Source organism: Grammomys surdaster, unplaced genomic scaffold (assembly GCF_004785775.1).
Source record: "Grammomys surdaster isolate TR1022 unplaced genomic scaffold, NIH_TR_1.0 143, whole genome shotgun sequence".
In the NCBI taxonomy this organism is placed as follows: Eukaryota; Metazoa; Chordata; class Mammalia; order Rodentia; family Muridae; genus Grammomys; species Grammomys surdaster.
The window spans coordinates 6,814,667-6,831,251 of NW_021604601.1; the positions used below are offsets into that span (position 1 = coordinate 6,814,667).

The 16,585-nt window shown below is 45.1% G+C and overlaps 1 protein-coding gene across 1 annotated transcript in view; it reads left to right on the plus strand.

Annotated features, from left to right (window-relative positions):
* The window catches only part of Tiam2 (T cell lymphoma invasion and metastasis 2), a 413,516-nt gene that overhangs the window by 392,826 nt on the left and 4,105 nt on the right, over positions 1–16,585 (plus strand). Inside the window, 8 exon segments of the mRNA XM_028764322.1 lie at positions 5,891–6,070; positions 8,798–8,866; positions 9,690–9,815; positions 10,608–10,716; positions 12,266–12,445; positions 13,636–13,754; positions 14,896–15,004; positions 15,465–15,523. Of these exon segments, the coding sequence (XP_028620155.1) occupies positions 5,891–6,070; positions 8,798–8,866; positions 9,690–9,815; positions 10,608–10,716; positions 12,266–12,445; positions 13,636–13,754; positions 14,896–15,004; positions 15,465–15,523 (951 nt within the window).

A 16,585-nucleotide genomic window follows, 5' to 3' on the forward strand; every position in this document is an offset into this window, starting at 1 on the left:
TGCTGGGGCAGTCTCCTGTCAGCTTGTGACTCCAGATCTACCGTGTCAGTCATGTTGGTAATATTAGCTCTTTCTGTAAGCTAGAGACAAGAGTGATGAAGCACAGAGTGAGTTGAGGGAAAGTCCTTTGTACTTTTTAATCGTCTTTTCCCCAGAAGGCAAACTTTTCTGACTTAACTAGTTTGCTAGAAGTGACAGCTGACACCGTGGTTACCCTGAGCTTGCTTGGGAACACAGCCTCCTCACGGCTTCTAGACAGTGAATCTATCTATCTATCTATATTTTTTTTTAATAAAAAAAGAGACTATGGAGCACACTAACCATACCCTGCCTGCACACCTTGCCTGAGCTGGGGCATCCTTAAAGTTAACCATCACCAACAGGCCAGGAATGCTAGTATGGATTCTAAAAGTAGAAGTCTCATCAACCTGATTCTTCTGCCTGAGAGACTGGAGCATTGAGAAGCTTATGGTCCTTATGCAGATTGGACTCGGGTTTAGGTCCATGGCCTAGAATAAAGCTGCTAACTGTGGGAGGGGCCGGCAGCCAGAGGTGTGTACGTGAACACATGTTTGTGATGTTGCTATCACAGTTGGGGTGGAGGAGGCAGGTGTGCGTACCCTGTGCTCCAAATCAGGCCTGGCCAGCAGCCCTTAATAAGCTGATTAAAAGAGCCAAATTAATAGTGGAGGGCAGAGGAAGGAGATCTACTCAATGTTGCCATTTGGGGAAGAGAGACAAGAGATCTAATGAACCCCTCAAGTCTGTCTTTCAGGCCTGAAGAGACCAGAGCTTAAACGTACATCTAAACAGTCCTGGTCAAGGTGTGGTTCCCACCCACCACCGACCCATCTTTATCTAGGTTTCAGTCTGACAAGGTCTTACAACTGTGAAGTTTCTTTGAAGGAGACAAGTTCCCCCCCCACCCCCCATCTGTCTGGGAGCCGTTTCCTCCTCCCATCATATTTCTGGGGGAAAGCCTCATTTCTTTAGGGTCCATTGTCTCAATAGGGGTCAGAATGAGAGTCCTGTGTGTCTTCTCTGCATGTTTTCATTTCAGCCAGATTGTTCACAAATATGACCAGTCACCCCAACAACAGAATAGCATTTGAGGGGTCCATATACTGGTTACATCTGCCCCTGATACCCACCCCCAAGCTTGGACTGTAGGCTGGGAGCTCAGAAGTAGCATACACTGACATTTCCCTTTCGGTTGCTTCCATATGAGATATTACCTCATTATCCAGCACGTTTGAATCACGTTTTATAGGCTGAAAATGTTTTTGAGCTCAAGCCATGCAGGCAAAAATAGCTTGCCATACCTCGAGCCGAGGATAGGGGCGCTGTTGTACACCGATCAAGATGAACCCATAGCTTAGTCATGTTAGCAGGGGGCTTCTTACCGGCGAGGTGCTCGAAACAGGAGGTACTTTAACCCACAGCAGTTACTTATAAGGTTCCAAAGCCCTCAAGAAACTGAAAAAAAAAAAAAAAAACCCCAGTCAGGGTATGTCTTCAAGTAGGAACATTGCAACTATTAGAGCTGTTTTGTGATCTGGGGGTTTTGCAAACCAAGAGACAGAGAGGCTGTTCTGGTATTTTCTGATGGAAAGAGTCTTGCTGTCTAGCTTAGGAGGGTGATAGGGTCACTTTGAACTTAGTTTGAGCAAGTTTGTCCTTTTCCCTCCGAAGAGTGTCTGAGGTTAGATGCTTGCTCACTGTAGGCCGCTTTGGTGCCACTCTTCCCAAATGCTTTTCTGAGCTTCTTGAGAATAGACACACTGCCTCTTTTTATGGGGGAGACAGAAGGTGCCTCATCCACACATTGAAACAAAACCCAGAAGAACTCTGCCTAGGCATTTGTCTGGATTCAGAGTTCCTCAGGGAGTCAGGCCTTGTCTGTAAATGAGATGAAATTGTTTTTAAGTGGGGATCAAACTTGGTGGCTCCGAGTAAACACCTGACCATTTTAAATTGATTTGTTTGGAGACAAGGCCTCAATAGGTAGCCCAGGCTAGCCTTTGAGTTACAGTCCTCTTTCCCAGGACTTTCCAGTGTTAGGTTCTTGGTTGTGTACCGCCATGATAAAGCAAAAACTTGAAAGAACATTTTGCGTTGGGGACGGGGGAGGAAAGTGTCCATATTTTATCTTTCCAGACAGTTTTAAGGGAAAAATAATTTTCATTTATTCTTTCTAAGAGATCCACAAGGTGAATGGTTAATGTCTTCTTGAAAACCCTGAGGTTCAGCATGACCGTTATGTTACTACGGACTGCTACACACTGAAAACCAGAAAAGCTGGCTCCTCCCTCAGCAGGCCAGTGCTCTCTGCTCACCATGCCCACTGCTCTGCACTGCTGGGCATCTGAGCCTTCATGCATATCTATCTATCTATCTATCTATCTATCTATCTATCTATCTATCTATCTATCTATCTATCTCCAACTTAGAGCCATGCCTTTTGTTTTGGAAGCAGCGTCCTTAGGGCTGAGGTCTGGATGGCCTGACAGACTTCTCCATTGTCCCCCGAAATGGTATGTGCAAAGGTGTTTCTTGCATTCACCACTTGAAACGGCCATGTTGCATCCTTCTGTCACCTGGGGCAAGAGAACCCAGACCCTTCGGTAGGCAGAGGCGACAGGAAGAACAAGTTCTCGCTGCCCGTCCTGCGTGGAGCATGGGTGGCCAGTGCTGTGAAAAGCTTGTCCTCATCTATAAAGTATCAGTGGGCTGTGCCGAAGTCGAGAGGCTGGCACGCTCAGTGAGAGGATCTCCTGAGCGTGGTGTGGCACAGGCACTAGGCAAAGGCATGGCTCCTCTTCTCCTGGATCCACACGGGGAAGGGTGCAGTCACCTGTCAGGTAGGCAAGGCTGCTCGTAAATGTCACTGCTTCTAAGTGTCTTAACCGTACTCACACAGACTGTGGCCTTTTGCTGTCTGACGCTTATCATCATGGGTAGATATAGAGGAAATGACCTGCATCCATGAGAAGCGTTCACACGCATCTTTAAAAAACATTTGTCATCGAGTCTATGAGCCCTGCCCCCTTGTGATCCTTGAAGCCACGTTTAGGCCTTGGCTTAAACTGTTAAGTGTACCATAGGCATCTGTGCAGCGCTTGAACACTTAATTGTGGTACCGTGACGAGTAAATCTGCCATTGAAATAACCCAGCTAACATTCACTCTTTGGAACTCAATCCTATGAGAAGTGTTTTTAAAATGAATTCCGAATTTCCAAAATGGCAAGATATTTTATTTTTTGAAGGCTGGTTATTTTAACACCACATTGTTAGGTGTGATTTTTGACATCCCAGCAAGGCAAAGCTGTAATCTCACCAGATGCCATTTAACTTGGGGTGCGTTTTGTCAGATCTTATTTTGTGCGGTATATGCACACTTAATATAGATTCCGCGGCTCTGGAGACTATTAGCGCTCAGGATGACAGAAACTGAATTGTCTGGGTTTGTGGTGCAAATCTCAGAACAGAGATTTCAAGTAAGTTTTAGAGCCTGTAATTATCATGGACTTTTTAATAGCCAGTAGAATCTAGGCCTAGAACCTGGGCCATCGTCTGTTTGGGTGGGATTCTGCCAGTGTGCTTTTCTATATGTAAACATAGTCTATGCATCTTCTGTTTCCATCCTGGGAAAAGGAGATAAGCTGGAGTCAATGCCAATCTCGGGAAACCCGGGCAGGTGTAGCTGTCCTGATGGGTAGACCAACAGGTCTTCTCTTGAAGGCCATACCTCAGCATCACTTGGTATATCCATGGTATTGGGCATGATGGTACATCCTTATAATCCAAACATTTGGGAGGGCAATGTAGGAGGATCTCAAATGCAAAGTGGCACAGGGATGCATAGGGAGACCCTGTCTCAACAATCCCACAGAGGGGCAGAGTTACACCTGTATTCTCTGCACTTGGGAGGTGCAGAAGAGAGAGTGCTTCAAGATCTGAGCAAGCCTGGTCTATTTAGCAAGTTGCTGGCCAGTCCAGCCTCCATAGTAAGACCTTGTCTTACAAACCCAAATCCAAACCAAGCATCCATAACCCCTACCTGTGATGGGGCCCCAGGGGTTCTGGTTCAGAATGACACCATGTTTGGTTAAAAACTAATGTGAGGCTGGGGACCACACGTGAGGAGGAGGAAGGCAGGAGTCTGAGTGTCTTCCTTGCATTCTTTCAAGTTCCTCAGGTCCTGGAAAAGAAAGGCTGCCACCTTTTTGTTGCACTTCCCTGTGAGCGTGTGCCATTAGGATGTGATGAATGGTGTTGTAGCTTCCAAAACAGTTCATAAAATCTGATGATATGGGACACTTGGAAAACATAGTTGTATTCCAAAGCCTTCACATCCATATCTTTTTGGCAGGGGGCAGGGCGCAGTGTCTGATTTAGCTCAGGCAGGCCTCAAACTTGCTTTGTAGTTGAAGATGACTTTTAGCTTCTGACCGTCAGCCCTCTGCCTCCTGAATGATGGGATTACAGATGTTCACTACCGCGCCCAGAGTTGGCTTTCATGGTGCTTGGGATCAAACCCGGGAAATCTGTTACAACCTAGGAGAGCATTCTTTTCAGTTGAACTATGCTCCAGGCCTTCTATATCTGTTTTCCTATTGACTTTTATATACATCTTCAGACAGGCATTCCCAGAAATACTCATGTTCAGATTTAAAAGTAAAAACAAGTAGAAATATGTATGCTCAAGGAGAATTGTTTATCTGCTTGAACGGATCTGAAGTAAACGCCTTTGAAGTCTGTGTGTCCAGTTGTAAACAACATCTCTCCTTCAACTCATCCCATGGGTTCATTAGAAGGGAAAGCAGTAGATCAGAGCCTCGCTGCCACCGCCTCTTGAGTTAGGCTCTGAATATTACTGGGTGTGTGTTCCCACCGCGTCATTAGCTCATTCTGTGCTTCTTCCTTGGGTCATGTACCACTTAGGACCACATTACAGTCTTAGCTGATTTTCCATGACTTTCTATTCCAGGGTGGTCCTCCCATCTGTGTGTCTGCATTTTCCATTTCTTTTACTCATCTTCTTGCTGGTTTCCAGACCGTCCCAGTCTGCACTTTGATGTTTCTAACCTTGGCGGGTCTTCTTTACTCGGGCGGCTACCCTCCACTTCATTGGAGACTGAGGGGGATTGCTCGATACTCACTGAACTGGATAGCAAGGGCAGGCAGAGGATCACTGTTGAGGTTTTTGTCTTGATTCTGTCTTTCTACCAAATGAAGACATTATGTTGGGAGGCAGAGGAGCTGGAACAGAAAGGGATGTTTTTTTCTGAGGCATGTGATTCGTGTCTCACCTTCTATTCTATCCTGGTATATGCATAGCCAGCTTGAGCGGTTTCATTTATAACTGCTATGTGGCTCAGGCTAAATAGTTAGATCTGAGGGCAGAACCTGAGGCAAACTGGGACCAAGCCATCCTGAAATTGCACGGTACCTCAGCATGTCTGAGCTTCCTAGACTTTGAGATGGGAAGCTGGTTCATCCAAGTGCCGAGGACAGGATGGATTCATTGAGTCTGCCTCCTGTCTGTTCTATGTCTGGGTTTTTAGAGCAACCCCAACTTTAGTAGCTAGCCCCATTCCCAATGCTCTGATTTTAGTGCTAAAGACGCACGCGCAGCTCTCGTGATAGTGAGGGGTGCTGTATAGCAATGGGGAACACTACAGAAGCCATCTTCTTTACAGGATTCTTGGGTGATGGTGAGAATAGTCCGAAGTGAGTGAAACTATTGGCCCTAGACCTATGTCTTTGTGAGTCTCCTGATCGTGTGCTTGGCGTAGATACAAACACTTGGTGTTCCAGGTGAGGTGCACATCCAATGCTGGCAAGCAATGTCCTGAGCGTGACCTTCCCTCTCTTCTCATCTCTCAGAGTGCCGAGCAGATTGCGGAGCTCTGCAAGGGCTTGAACAGCACCCACGCCAACAGTATGGAAGCACCAACAGAGAGCCATGACCCGCCTCCCAGGCCTCTGGCTCGGCACCTCTCAGACGCAGACCGCCTCCGGAAAGTCATCCAGGAGCTTGTAGACACAGAGAAGTCTTATGTGAAGGTAATGGGAAGTGGTGGGCATGCACACGCCCCTTTGTCGATGATGATGTCACTCTGGCAGAGGTCTGAGATTGCCTCTGCCTGGGACGTCGGCCACTCAGGATGTAGACGTGTGCTTCTTGAGGTGGATTGCCTCAGGGAAGGGAGGGCAGGTTGAGTGGGTAAAAGAACTTAGAAGACTCCAAAAAATTGGATTCTTGGCTCCTTTTGTTGCCAAGGCAGCTTTCACTATGGAAACAGATGTTGGAGTTCGTTATTTGCAGTCTGTGGGAACGGAGTCCACACTGCTTCAGCAAGAAGAGTAGAGATCACTTTGGGTTATGAGGAGCTGAGAAGCATTCTCTACCCTAGGGGCCCTGAATATAGGTTCTCAGAATCCAGGGGGTCAGCCCTATCCATGGGAAGCCCCGTGCAGAACGGAAGCACTTTATCATACCACGACAAAGGCATAGCTACCATGGTCTTGGGTACCGACTGGATTCCTTCATCTGATCAGCCAGCCCCTAGTTAGTGATTGGAGAAACTTTCTGTTAACATGGGAGATTGGAAACACAGTATTCTTTGCTTTAAGCACTTGCTCATGCTTTGGGGCTATCCTAAGCTTGCTGTGTTTGTCAGTCTCTGGAAGAGCATGGCCCAGGACAGTCCAGGCCTGGGCTGGCTTGGAGTGCTGCTGCATGCTCTTTGGAAGGGCCTCTCCAACTTCCTTGTTGGTCCCTGCACTTGTCACCAGTCTTCCAGAAAATCTTACCTCTGTTAAGTCCACGAGTTACACATTGACACACATGTGGCTGTTACCCTTTTCTGTACAAAATAGACCCAAGGAACTGGGAGTGTAGCTCCGTTGGTACAGTGCTAGCAGACATGTACAAAGCCCTGGGTTTGATACTGCTGAACTGGGTATAATGGTACATGTTTGTAATCCCAGCACTCTGGAAGTAGAGGAAGGAAGATCAGGAGCTGTTATCTTTAGCAACATTATGAGTTTGAGGCCAGGCTGGGCTATACTAGATTACTCTAGAAGCAAACCAAACCAAACCAAACCAACCAGCAAAGGCAGATTCGAGCTTAGTGTGCTGCTGCTGTTTCCCAATACTTTCTCAGAAATCTTATGTGTAGCTAGCCCCAGCGCCTCTTGTATTGGTCTGTGAGAGAGAAAGAAAAGCTAGAGAGATTTTGGCTTCACTTTCCAGCATGCCTTGTCCCATATCCTGTGGAAGGGAGAGACTTCAGGGAGCTCAGAGCTTCTTCAGGGATTCAGCAATCTTGTTCAAGCAGCTCTGGGATCTGTGAGTGCTTGAGGTGCCAGAGTCATCTGACAGCATCTGGCAGCATCATAGAACCTCTGTGTCCAAGGCGCAGTCCCTTTCATCACCATCCCCCTTTTGGAGTACACTGTACCAGCAGGGCCATTTCCAGTAATGGTTAGGCTACTGAGGTAGATGGGGGAGCAGGTAGGGGAGGAAGGACCAACTCTTCCTTCCCTGCAGGAACCCTGCCGTTTGTTTTTATAGGGCTCCAGGCACAGAGCCTTTTTGCTACCCCAGGCTCAGCATGACAGTGACAGGCTCCTGCTGTGCAGCAAGTCCTCTGGGCAAGTAACATTAGCCTGGGCAGGGGTGACTGTGTCTGACAAAATAACCAGTGTTCAGTGCAGAGTTATAGTTCACAGTGAGCCCTACTATTTCTTCATTTCTTGTTGCTGACTTAACACAAGATTTTCTTCGTTGTCCTGCTTGGATCTAACTCCAAATCTGCATGCACCTTGACATTTTCCACATCTGTGTGTCCCTGAGATTTGATCTAGTAACTCACAGTCACCTTCCCTCCTCACATTCCCAGGTTGTTGTGAACGTGGAGAGGGAGGGAAGGAGGCAAGGGGGGAGGGAGACTGGGAATGCAGGGAGGTTTTTCATTGTGAAGAACCAGAAGTGTTGGTTTGCTCTCAGGGCAGTCACTAGTTAGGCTCTAGGACACTCTGGGTTTCACACAGCTTTCTGGTTTCTAAGACTTCTCCCTTGCAAAGCTGGAGAGTCAGGAGGAAGTCAGAGGCTAGCAGATCTCTGTGAATTCAAGGCTAGCCTGGGCTACATAGTGAGTCTGCATGGAAGTCAACTAGTTCTAGGTGTCTGACTCCTGATTCTTCAGAATAAATGAAACCCCAAAGAAGTCTTTTCTGTCACTAAAAGGTATATTGTTTTTGGCTTCAGGTTCTTAAATTGTAAACTTTAGTGGATTACGTAAATATTTCCACTGTTGTATTCGTTGTGTTCTCTGAATGACTAGACCAGTAGAGACTCCAGTGTGGGTTAGGTTGTAAAGAACTCTGCTGCTCAATGTTGGTGCTCTTGCACCTGAGCACACGAGTTGGAAATTCTGCTGGTTTCAGCCTGAAGTCACAACTCCATACAGAGAATGCCAGGTCACTCCAGCAGTGCCTAGCTGCTCCTCTGTTCCCCTCCAGAGAAATGATAGCTTCTGTGGCAGGAAAGACAGAGCCTGTTCTGTCAACAAGAAGCTAACGGCAGAGTGGCTGCTGATACCATACAGTGAATCTGTACAATCTAAGAGGCAGGGGTATGGTGTCATTAATCTTTGGGTTAAGTAGGCAATGATAACATGCTACATTCCCAAAGATGGAAGTCTTTGGGGCTGCTGCCTGGGCTAATGGAATAACTGGCTATTCTGCAGATTCGTATGTTAAAGAGACTCTTCTCTTGGCTTTCAGGATCTGAGCTGCCTCTTTGAACTGTACTTGGAGCCACTTCAGAGTGAGACCTTTCTTACGCAAGATGAGGTAAGTAGCAAATACCTTCCTTCTGCTGCTTGGCCTCTTTAACAATTTAACATCACAAACTGACACTTTTTACCTTCAGGGTTTGTACCAAGAACCACAGGAAAAAACAAAGACAAAACTTTTTTTTTTTTTAATTTTTTTCTTTTAAGATAGGGTTTCACTGTGCTATATCTTGGCTGGCCTGGAACTCTGTAACTATGTAGACCAGGCTGGCCTTGAATTCACAGAGATTTGCCAGCCTCTGCCTCCCCAGTGCGAGGATTAAAGGCCTATGCCATCATACCTGATGCAGAGAAAGTATGTTTTACTTATGTTTGTGACCGTGGTTTGGGCTGTATCCATAGCTGTCCATGGCTTCAGGTAGCCCATGGATTGCAGGCTGGATATAACAGTCCTAGAAAACAGCTGGAGATTCCTAATCTACACTCACCCAAGTAGAAGGATCTTCAGAAAGTCTTGTGTGTGGCCTCTGTTCCAGAAAGCTCAGTGGCATATTTACAAAGGCAGGAAGATGATTTTCTTTTCAGGAGGTATGGCCAAAAGTTACTTTTCAGTTTATGAGTTATTAATATTAAATTGGCTTTCTTCTAATTTTCATTTTCTCTGGCTTTTAAATTCCAAAATCCCACTTAAAAAGTAACCTTGGAAGTACGGAATTGTAGGGAGATGGAGCTGTGTCTCTCTAGGTGTAGACTACACCCCTGTGCCTGCTCTGTAAAGCCTCTGCTTTTGCCTGTGTCTAGGGGTGTGCACTTCCTGTGCTGGGGCTGTAGGAGCCTAGCTTGTCCTGGCCACACCTTTTCACACCCTACCCTTCATGTAGATGGAGTCACTTTTTGGGAGCCTGCCCGAGATGCTGGAGTTTCAGAAGGTGTTCCTGGAGACTCTGGAGGATGGGATCTCCGCTTCCTCAGACTTTAGCGTCCTGGAAACCCCCTCACAGTTTCGGGTAAGTAGTTTGAATTTGGATCTAAAGCAAATGTAGGTGGGTAAGGTGTAAAGTTCTCCCCTATGTAGGCGAATTCAGTCTTTTATTGCATTGCTTTCTCTGTGGGTGGGGAAAGGCGGCCTTGTATTTTTGCCCTGGAGTGACTGTTCAGGGGTCAGCAGTCTGGATCACCTGATTGCTCAGCATATCTCTAGTCCACTGACTTTCAAGAAAGGTACTGTAGAAACTTCCTTGGAAGCAAGAGCAGCTCCTCCGTACGGGGTACCTCTCTTATGAGGTTTTGGGAAACTGGGCTGGAGAACGTGGATTTTCAGATGACTAACAGGGAACTTTGTCCCTTGTGAAGGAGTAATTAATTGTAAGGACCATGGCTGACAGGAAATTCTTGCAGAGGAGAGAGGGAAGGCAATAGAAAGGAGGTTAGAAGCATACAGTAGGAATGATTCATCCCAAGTATGGAGAGCTCTGAGAGTCTCCATACCCCACCCCTTAAACCAGTGGTTCTCAACTAGTTGGTTGCGACCCCTTTGGGGGTCTAATGACCCTTTTACAGGGATTGTCTAAGACTGTTGGAAATACCAGGTTGAGAACCAGTATCTTAGACCATTTGTGGTCCCATCCATCAGGGAGTTAATCTGCTGCTAGGAAGCGCCTCTGCCAGAACCTTTCCCATCAATCTAAAGGTCTGCTCAACTGAACAGAACAGTACTGACAGTTGTCAGAAGCAAACTCTTTGCTGAAGCCAGAGCACATGGAAGACATGCCTGATTTGACCTCTTCTCCTCCTTCTAGAAACTGCTGTTCTCCCTTGGAGGTTCTTTCCTCTATTATGCAGATCACTTTAAACTGTACAGTGGATTCTGTGCCAACCACATTAAAGTACAGAAGGTTCTAGAGAGAGGTGAGTTGTTTATGCCTTTTACAGTTCTTTTTTTTAAACTGTTAATAAAGGGTAGGTCTGTATCCAGCAAGTAGAGAGTCAAATGTAATTTTCATGGTTTGTCCTCCTCTCTTGATAAAAGCGAGGGGGAAGTTTTCATTATTTGTAGTGACGGTGGTCGTGGGCAGGTGGGTTCCAAGCTTTGCCGTGTGCCACTTTACTCTGTGTGTGTGTTTCTGTAAAAACACACAACCACAAGCCTCAGATGAGTGGAGAGAATGCATACTGTTTTTTTTTCCCCTACAATTCTGTTTACTTTCTTAGGCTTGTGGAGCTATAAAAACCCCTCCATCAAAAACTTCCAGGAAGCACATAACTAAGGTGGTTTTCCTGGTGGACCTGGGAAGCACTTCCTCTAGGAGGCTGTGCACTTTCCCACTGTCACGAAGGTTATGTGATGACCTACCCTTATTTCATGGAGCCTGTGGAGAGGTTTCTTCTACAATCTTGGGTTTAACGTTTCTAATGAAGCAGCTTAAACCCACTTGGTTTAAATGCAGAACTTCACAGTACCCTAGACATTTCAAGTTAAAAAAAAAAAAAAAGAAAAGAAAAACCCAAATCCAACCAACCAACCAACCAACCAACCAACCAACCAACCAACCAAAAAACAAAATAAAAACACATGTTCTTGGAATGCTTCAAATGACTGTGAGCTAGCCAAATAGCCAAAAATCCATCTTCTCTGGCCACTTTCAATGAAGGATGCTTCTTTTCACACATATCTTTTTAATGGATGGTGTACAGTAAAACAAAAATCCACTTTGTCCAATTTGTCCTTTGCCATAAAGATGAAGGATCATGTTGATACCTACATGGTCTGGCGATCAGTGTCATCTATGTGCTGTTGATTCTACCCTTGAGATATAACCTAAATGAGGGCATTTCTTCATCCAAACTGGTTGGACTCTCAATGGTTGCTCTGCCAATGGCCACCAGGGGAACCTAGTATGATGGCTGGCGTGCCCATTGCCCCATCATATGAACCTGTCATAACACTGGCACGGGATAGAGGCAGTTCTTGCTGCTCAGGGATCCTTAGGCCACACTAGGAGGGAAGAACTGTAATCAGGTATGGTCTGCTTGGAGATGTGTGGTAAAGGCTTCAAAGGTGGGGTGACACTACTTTTCAATAGTGTATAGAGTAAGTGCTAGGGCAGGAGAGTTACTGCTTTCCTTGTAATTGAAGCCCATCTTTAGGTCACCTAGTCATGGGTATACAGGGCTCCACTGTGACTTCCCATCCTTCTCTAGACTATGAACGGTATCCTCTACAATCCCAGTAAGCTACCTTCACTTGCAGGCTCTGTCAGTGGTGTGACAAAGACACTTGCTACCCTTTTCTACTCTGGTACATAAAACTTGGTGCTTGGCCCATGGATGCACTTGGTCTTATTACCGAATGGCATTAGAACTCTGGCAATATGTAAAACCCCACTGGGAGATGACATGAGACAGGTGAATTCATCTCACCATGCTCTCCTGAGGATCTGTTATCCATTGGTTGCAGCTAAAACCGACAAAGCCTTCAAGGCTTTTCTGGATGCCCGGAATCCCACCAAGCAGCATTCCTCCACGCTGGAATCTTATCTCATCAAACCTGTGCAGAGAGTGCTCAAGTACCCTCTGCTCCTCAAGGAGCTGGTGTCACTGACCGACCATGAGAGTGAAGAACACTATCACCTGACAGGTAAGACGGATCAAGAGGGATGCTTTGATTAAAATCTTAAACTAATGTCATTTAGGTCTAGTGAGTTGAAGTAGAAGACCACAGGTCTAGTGAACAGTGTTGTAAGAATCCCTAATTGAGTCTCTCCTGTACTTTCTTGGCCCTCGGCTGTGCTACAGCTAATGCTCATGCTTGCTGCATGGGGTGCCACCTTGTGGAGATCTCTGAGCAGTGCTCAGATCCAACGACAGGCAGTTGATACCTTAGTGGCTGGTGTCTCACAGGGGATGGCTACAATGACTGACTGACTGGCCTGAGGTACAGTTTGACATTAGCACCCAGACCCTGGAGATGAGCGCTAAGTGTTCCCTAGGCTCAGAGAGAAGGTGATTTGTTTTCCACATCAAAGCTAGCAGGTCTAATTGAGCCACAGCAAAATTCCCAGACAGAAACAGGTTAGCTGCACTGAGAATCATCCCGGAGAAGAATCTACGTCACACTTGTTTTTCCAGTGTATACATACTTTGGTATCATAACCAATAAAGCCAAGATTTTTTTGACATGAATACTAAATTGTACAAGTAAATAAATGATATAAATTGTAGTTAGTCATTTGTCCCTCATTGTAATTAGTCATTTGTCTATAACTTGCCCAAGAATAATGCAAGAATAATGCAAACAACTGAGCTTGCAGTTGGGTATTTGCAATGTACAGACACCGGAAGTGTTGTACTTTTTCCTTGAACTGGAGAACCAAACTCTAGGCCTCTGTATTTAAAGCACCGAGCCAAGCCTCCTGCCCTCTGATGTTGTAACTGAACAACTGTGCTGGATTCCTAACCTGCCAGGTAGTTGTGGAGGAGACACTGAACGCAAGAGTAAGCTCCTCTGAGACTGGACATGTTGGGTTGAATTCTTGTGCCACCATTCACTTTCCTCTAGAACTCTGTTTCATATTCTGTAATATGGTATTGATTATAGTCACTGTGTACAAAAGTAGCTGGGCCAAGGTTAGCTTTACTCATGGCACTTTTCACAGTCTCCTCACTTCTGAGAGAATTTGAGGTAGAGGACAGTCTGACTACCCTTGACTGTAACACCTGTGTTAAATGGGTTGTCCCTCAATCATGTTCCCATTAGTTGAGAGCTGGACTCCCAAGCTGGCGTTGGATGGGATTTAGAATAAGCAAGCAAACTCTCATATTTTTCAGAGGCACTAAAGGCCATGGAAAAAGTAGCCAGTCACATCAATGAGATGCAGAAGATCTATGAGGATTACGGGACAGTGTTTGACCAGCTGGTGGCGGAGCAGAGTGGCACCGAGAAGGAGGTCTGTGGGGGCTTTGGACTGTGCAGCTTCATGCCTGGGTGGATGAGCTTAGGCGAAGCTCCAGAGTACCTACTTGGCTACTTTCCTGGGGGAGACAAAGCTATTTTTTGCTCTTAATATAGGAAGTAATTATATAGTTTATAGAGAAATGTAATGAAAAATGTAACTGTGTCATGTTAGCATTATACAGAGGCAACAGAAGCACCAGAGCTGGCTTCTCCCCACATCCCTTCTTTCCTAAGTGAGTGGAGTTGTAGGTCTAGAAACTAGAACCCAGAGAAGGCTGGGCTTGGGGAATGGAGGAAGGAAGGAGCCCAGCATGTGGATAAAATATGGCTTGTTCCTTTCCGGTCACCATTCTGTTTTGGTATCAGATATGAGTGATTGCCTGCTTGCTCAGACAGACCCAGTGATCACTGACATTCTGTATTTTGTGTGGTTGCTAAACTTGGACCACTGAGCTGTTAAAGCACATAGAAGAAGTAGAAAGTGGTAGGAATTGAAAAGAGACAGAGCTTTTATTTATTTATTTATTTATTTATTTATTTATTTATTTATTTAGTCTAGGTCAGTTAGGTATATTTTATTAGCAGCCTTATGTGGTTCATTGACCTAAAGTAAATAAACACTAACACGGACTCTTTAGATGAACATGGCTGCCATGGCAGAATTGTCACCTATGTAAGTGTGTACTAAAGCAAAACAAAACAAAAACAAAAATCCAAAAACAAAAACAAAAAACAAAAAAATCCCACTACCTCCTATTAGTTAACAGTCCTGTAATCTCAGCTATTTGGGAGGCTGAGGTGGAATTACAATATCAAAGCCTGCTAAGAAATTTAGAAGGACCTGGTCTCAAAACAAAAAATAAAGGAGAGGGCCAGGTCAAGGATGTAGCTCAGTGGTAAACCCCTGGTCCAGCAGGCAGGAAGCCGTAAATCATCCCTCTTACTACCGGTGCAGCTTGATGCTTGGCTCACATTTACCGACCTTCCACCACTACACTGTGCTGATGGACACTATAAATAGAACAGTAGGCATGTACATTTTAGCAGTGAGCACATGTGTACAACTCTGTGTCTAACATCAAAGAATCCACTCTGGGGTTTCCACATCTTGGTTTCTTGTCTTTACAATGTAGGTAACAGAGCTGTCTATGGGGGAACTTCTGATGCACTCTACAGTTTCCTGGTTGAACCCATTCCTGTCTCTGGGAAAAGCCAGGAAGGACATTGAGCTCACAGTATTTGGTTGGTATTCCTTTCAGAAGCGTTAACAGTAACAACAAGCTTGACTAACACTGCTGTGCCTGCTGACTCCTGGTTTTGGGGAGTTAGGAAGATGCTGCTTGGGGAAGCACCTCATGAGGTGGTTTGGGAACCTGCTGTCTAAACAGTACTTCATTTCAACCCCTCTTCCACCTCACCCAGAATTGGGAGAGTACGTAGGTAGTATGTTCTCGCTGAGACCTTGATGCCACAGTCTCAGCTGTCAGTACAACAATGGATAAACAAATGCCAGGACCCACTTTCCTAGTCAGGACCTTCTGCACAGTTCAAGTCAGGCAAGGCAAAGCAGGTGTTAACGCAGTGGAATTTCAGAGGCATCCATTTGAAGGGCTTTCTTCTCAGAAAGCATCCAGCTCTAATTTAACCTTGGAAGAGTTTGCAGAGAATAACGAGACCTTTCTTTTTCTTTAACTCTCTTTAGTTTTTAAGAGAGCTGTCATACTGGTTTATAAAGAAAACTGCAAGCTGAAAAAGAAACTGGTAAGAACAATGACTTTCAATTAATGCTGCCTTTTCATAGCTCTCCCGTGCTGTACTGAAACGCTTGCTAAGAATCACGGCCTCACTGTCCAACAGAACGTAACACCATCTGTCTTACTCAGTTACACTTTATTATAAAGCACTTATAAATAAAAACACCACACCCCAAGTCTACTCGGCTCGATGAACTTGTACAGTTAGGATAGCATTAGGAATAGAAGCCCGAGGGACTTCACGGTACACTTTACACATTCAGTGCCGACTCACGGATCACATCAGAACCAAAATATTCATGACAAAATTAGAACTAGAAAAACAATTAGCTTTATATCCTCTTCATAACTTGAGTATATTACTTGTATTCAGTCCTTCCTCATGCCCCTGTAGTTTAGCCTTTCCTGTTCTTTTCTTCATGTTACAATATTGTACCCAAATGTGCATTTGTTCACATACATACATATGTAAGTATACATATGTACAAATACTTTTGGCTAGATTCTGCGTATGAAAAGAACATTGTTTTTTTTTTTCTTCTGAGATTGAGTGACCTCATTTAATATTTACATTCTGAGTCCACCTACTTTATTGTAAATGTTTATATCATTTTTCTTTGGGAGCGAGTGTAGCACACCCCGCCCCAAGTTTTCCGTACCCACTCATCTTCTGATGGACAATTCATTTGACCCCAGTTCTTTGTTACAGTGAATAAAGCAGCAATAAACATGGGAGTGTAAACATCTCTATGGTGGGCTACTGAGTTCTCTGCACATATGCTCAGAAGTGGAATAGCTATCCATCTATTTTAAAAGATGTTACGACAAACACCTAAGTGAGGCCAAAACAGAAAACTTTTATTTCCTGAAAATAATAGTACATGTGATTCTATACATACAGAGGTCTGAAAACGTTTTGGTTTTAAAATAATTTTTACTTTGATTCAAAAAATCAAGACCCAAACAAAACTCCAAAGCATTCAGTCAGAACATCGATGGCTAACATAAACCACTGGCAGGAAGGCAAGGCTGCTGTCTTTGCACAGATAGGGAACCTTGCATTCCATCA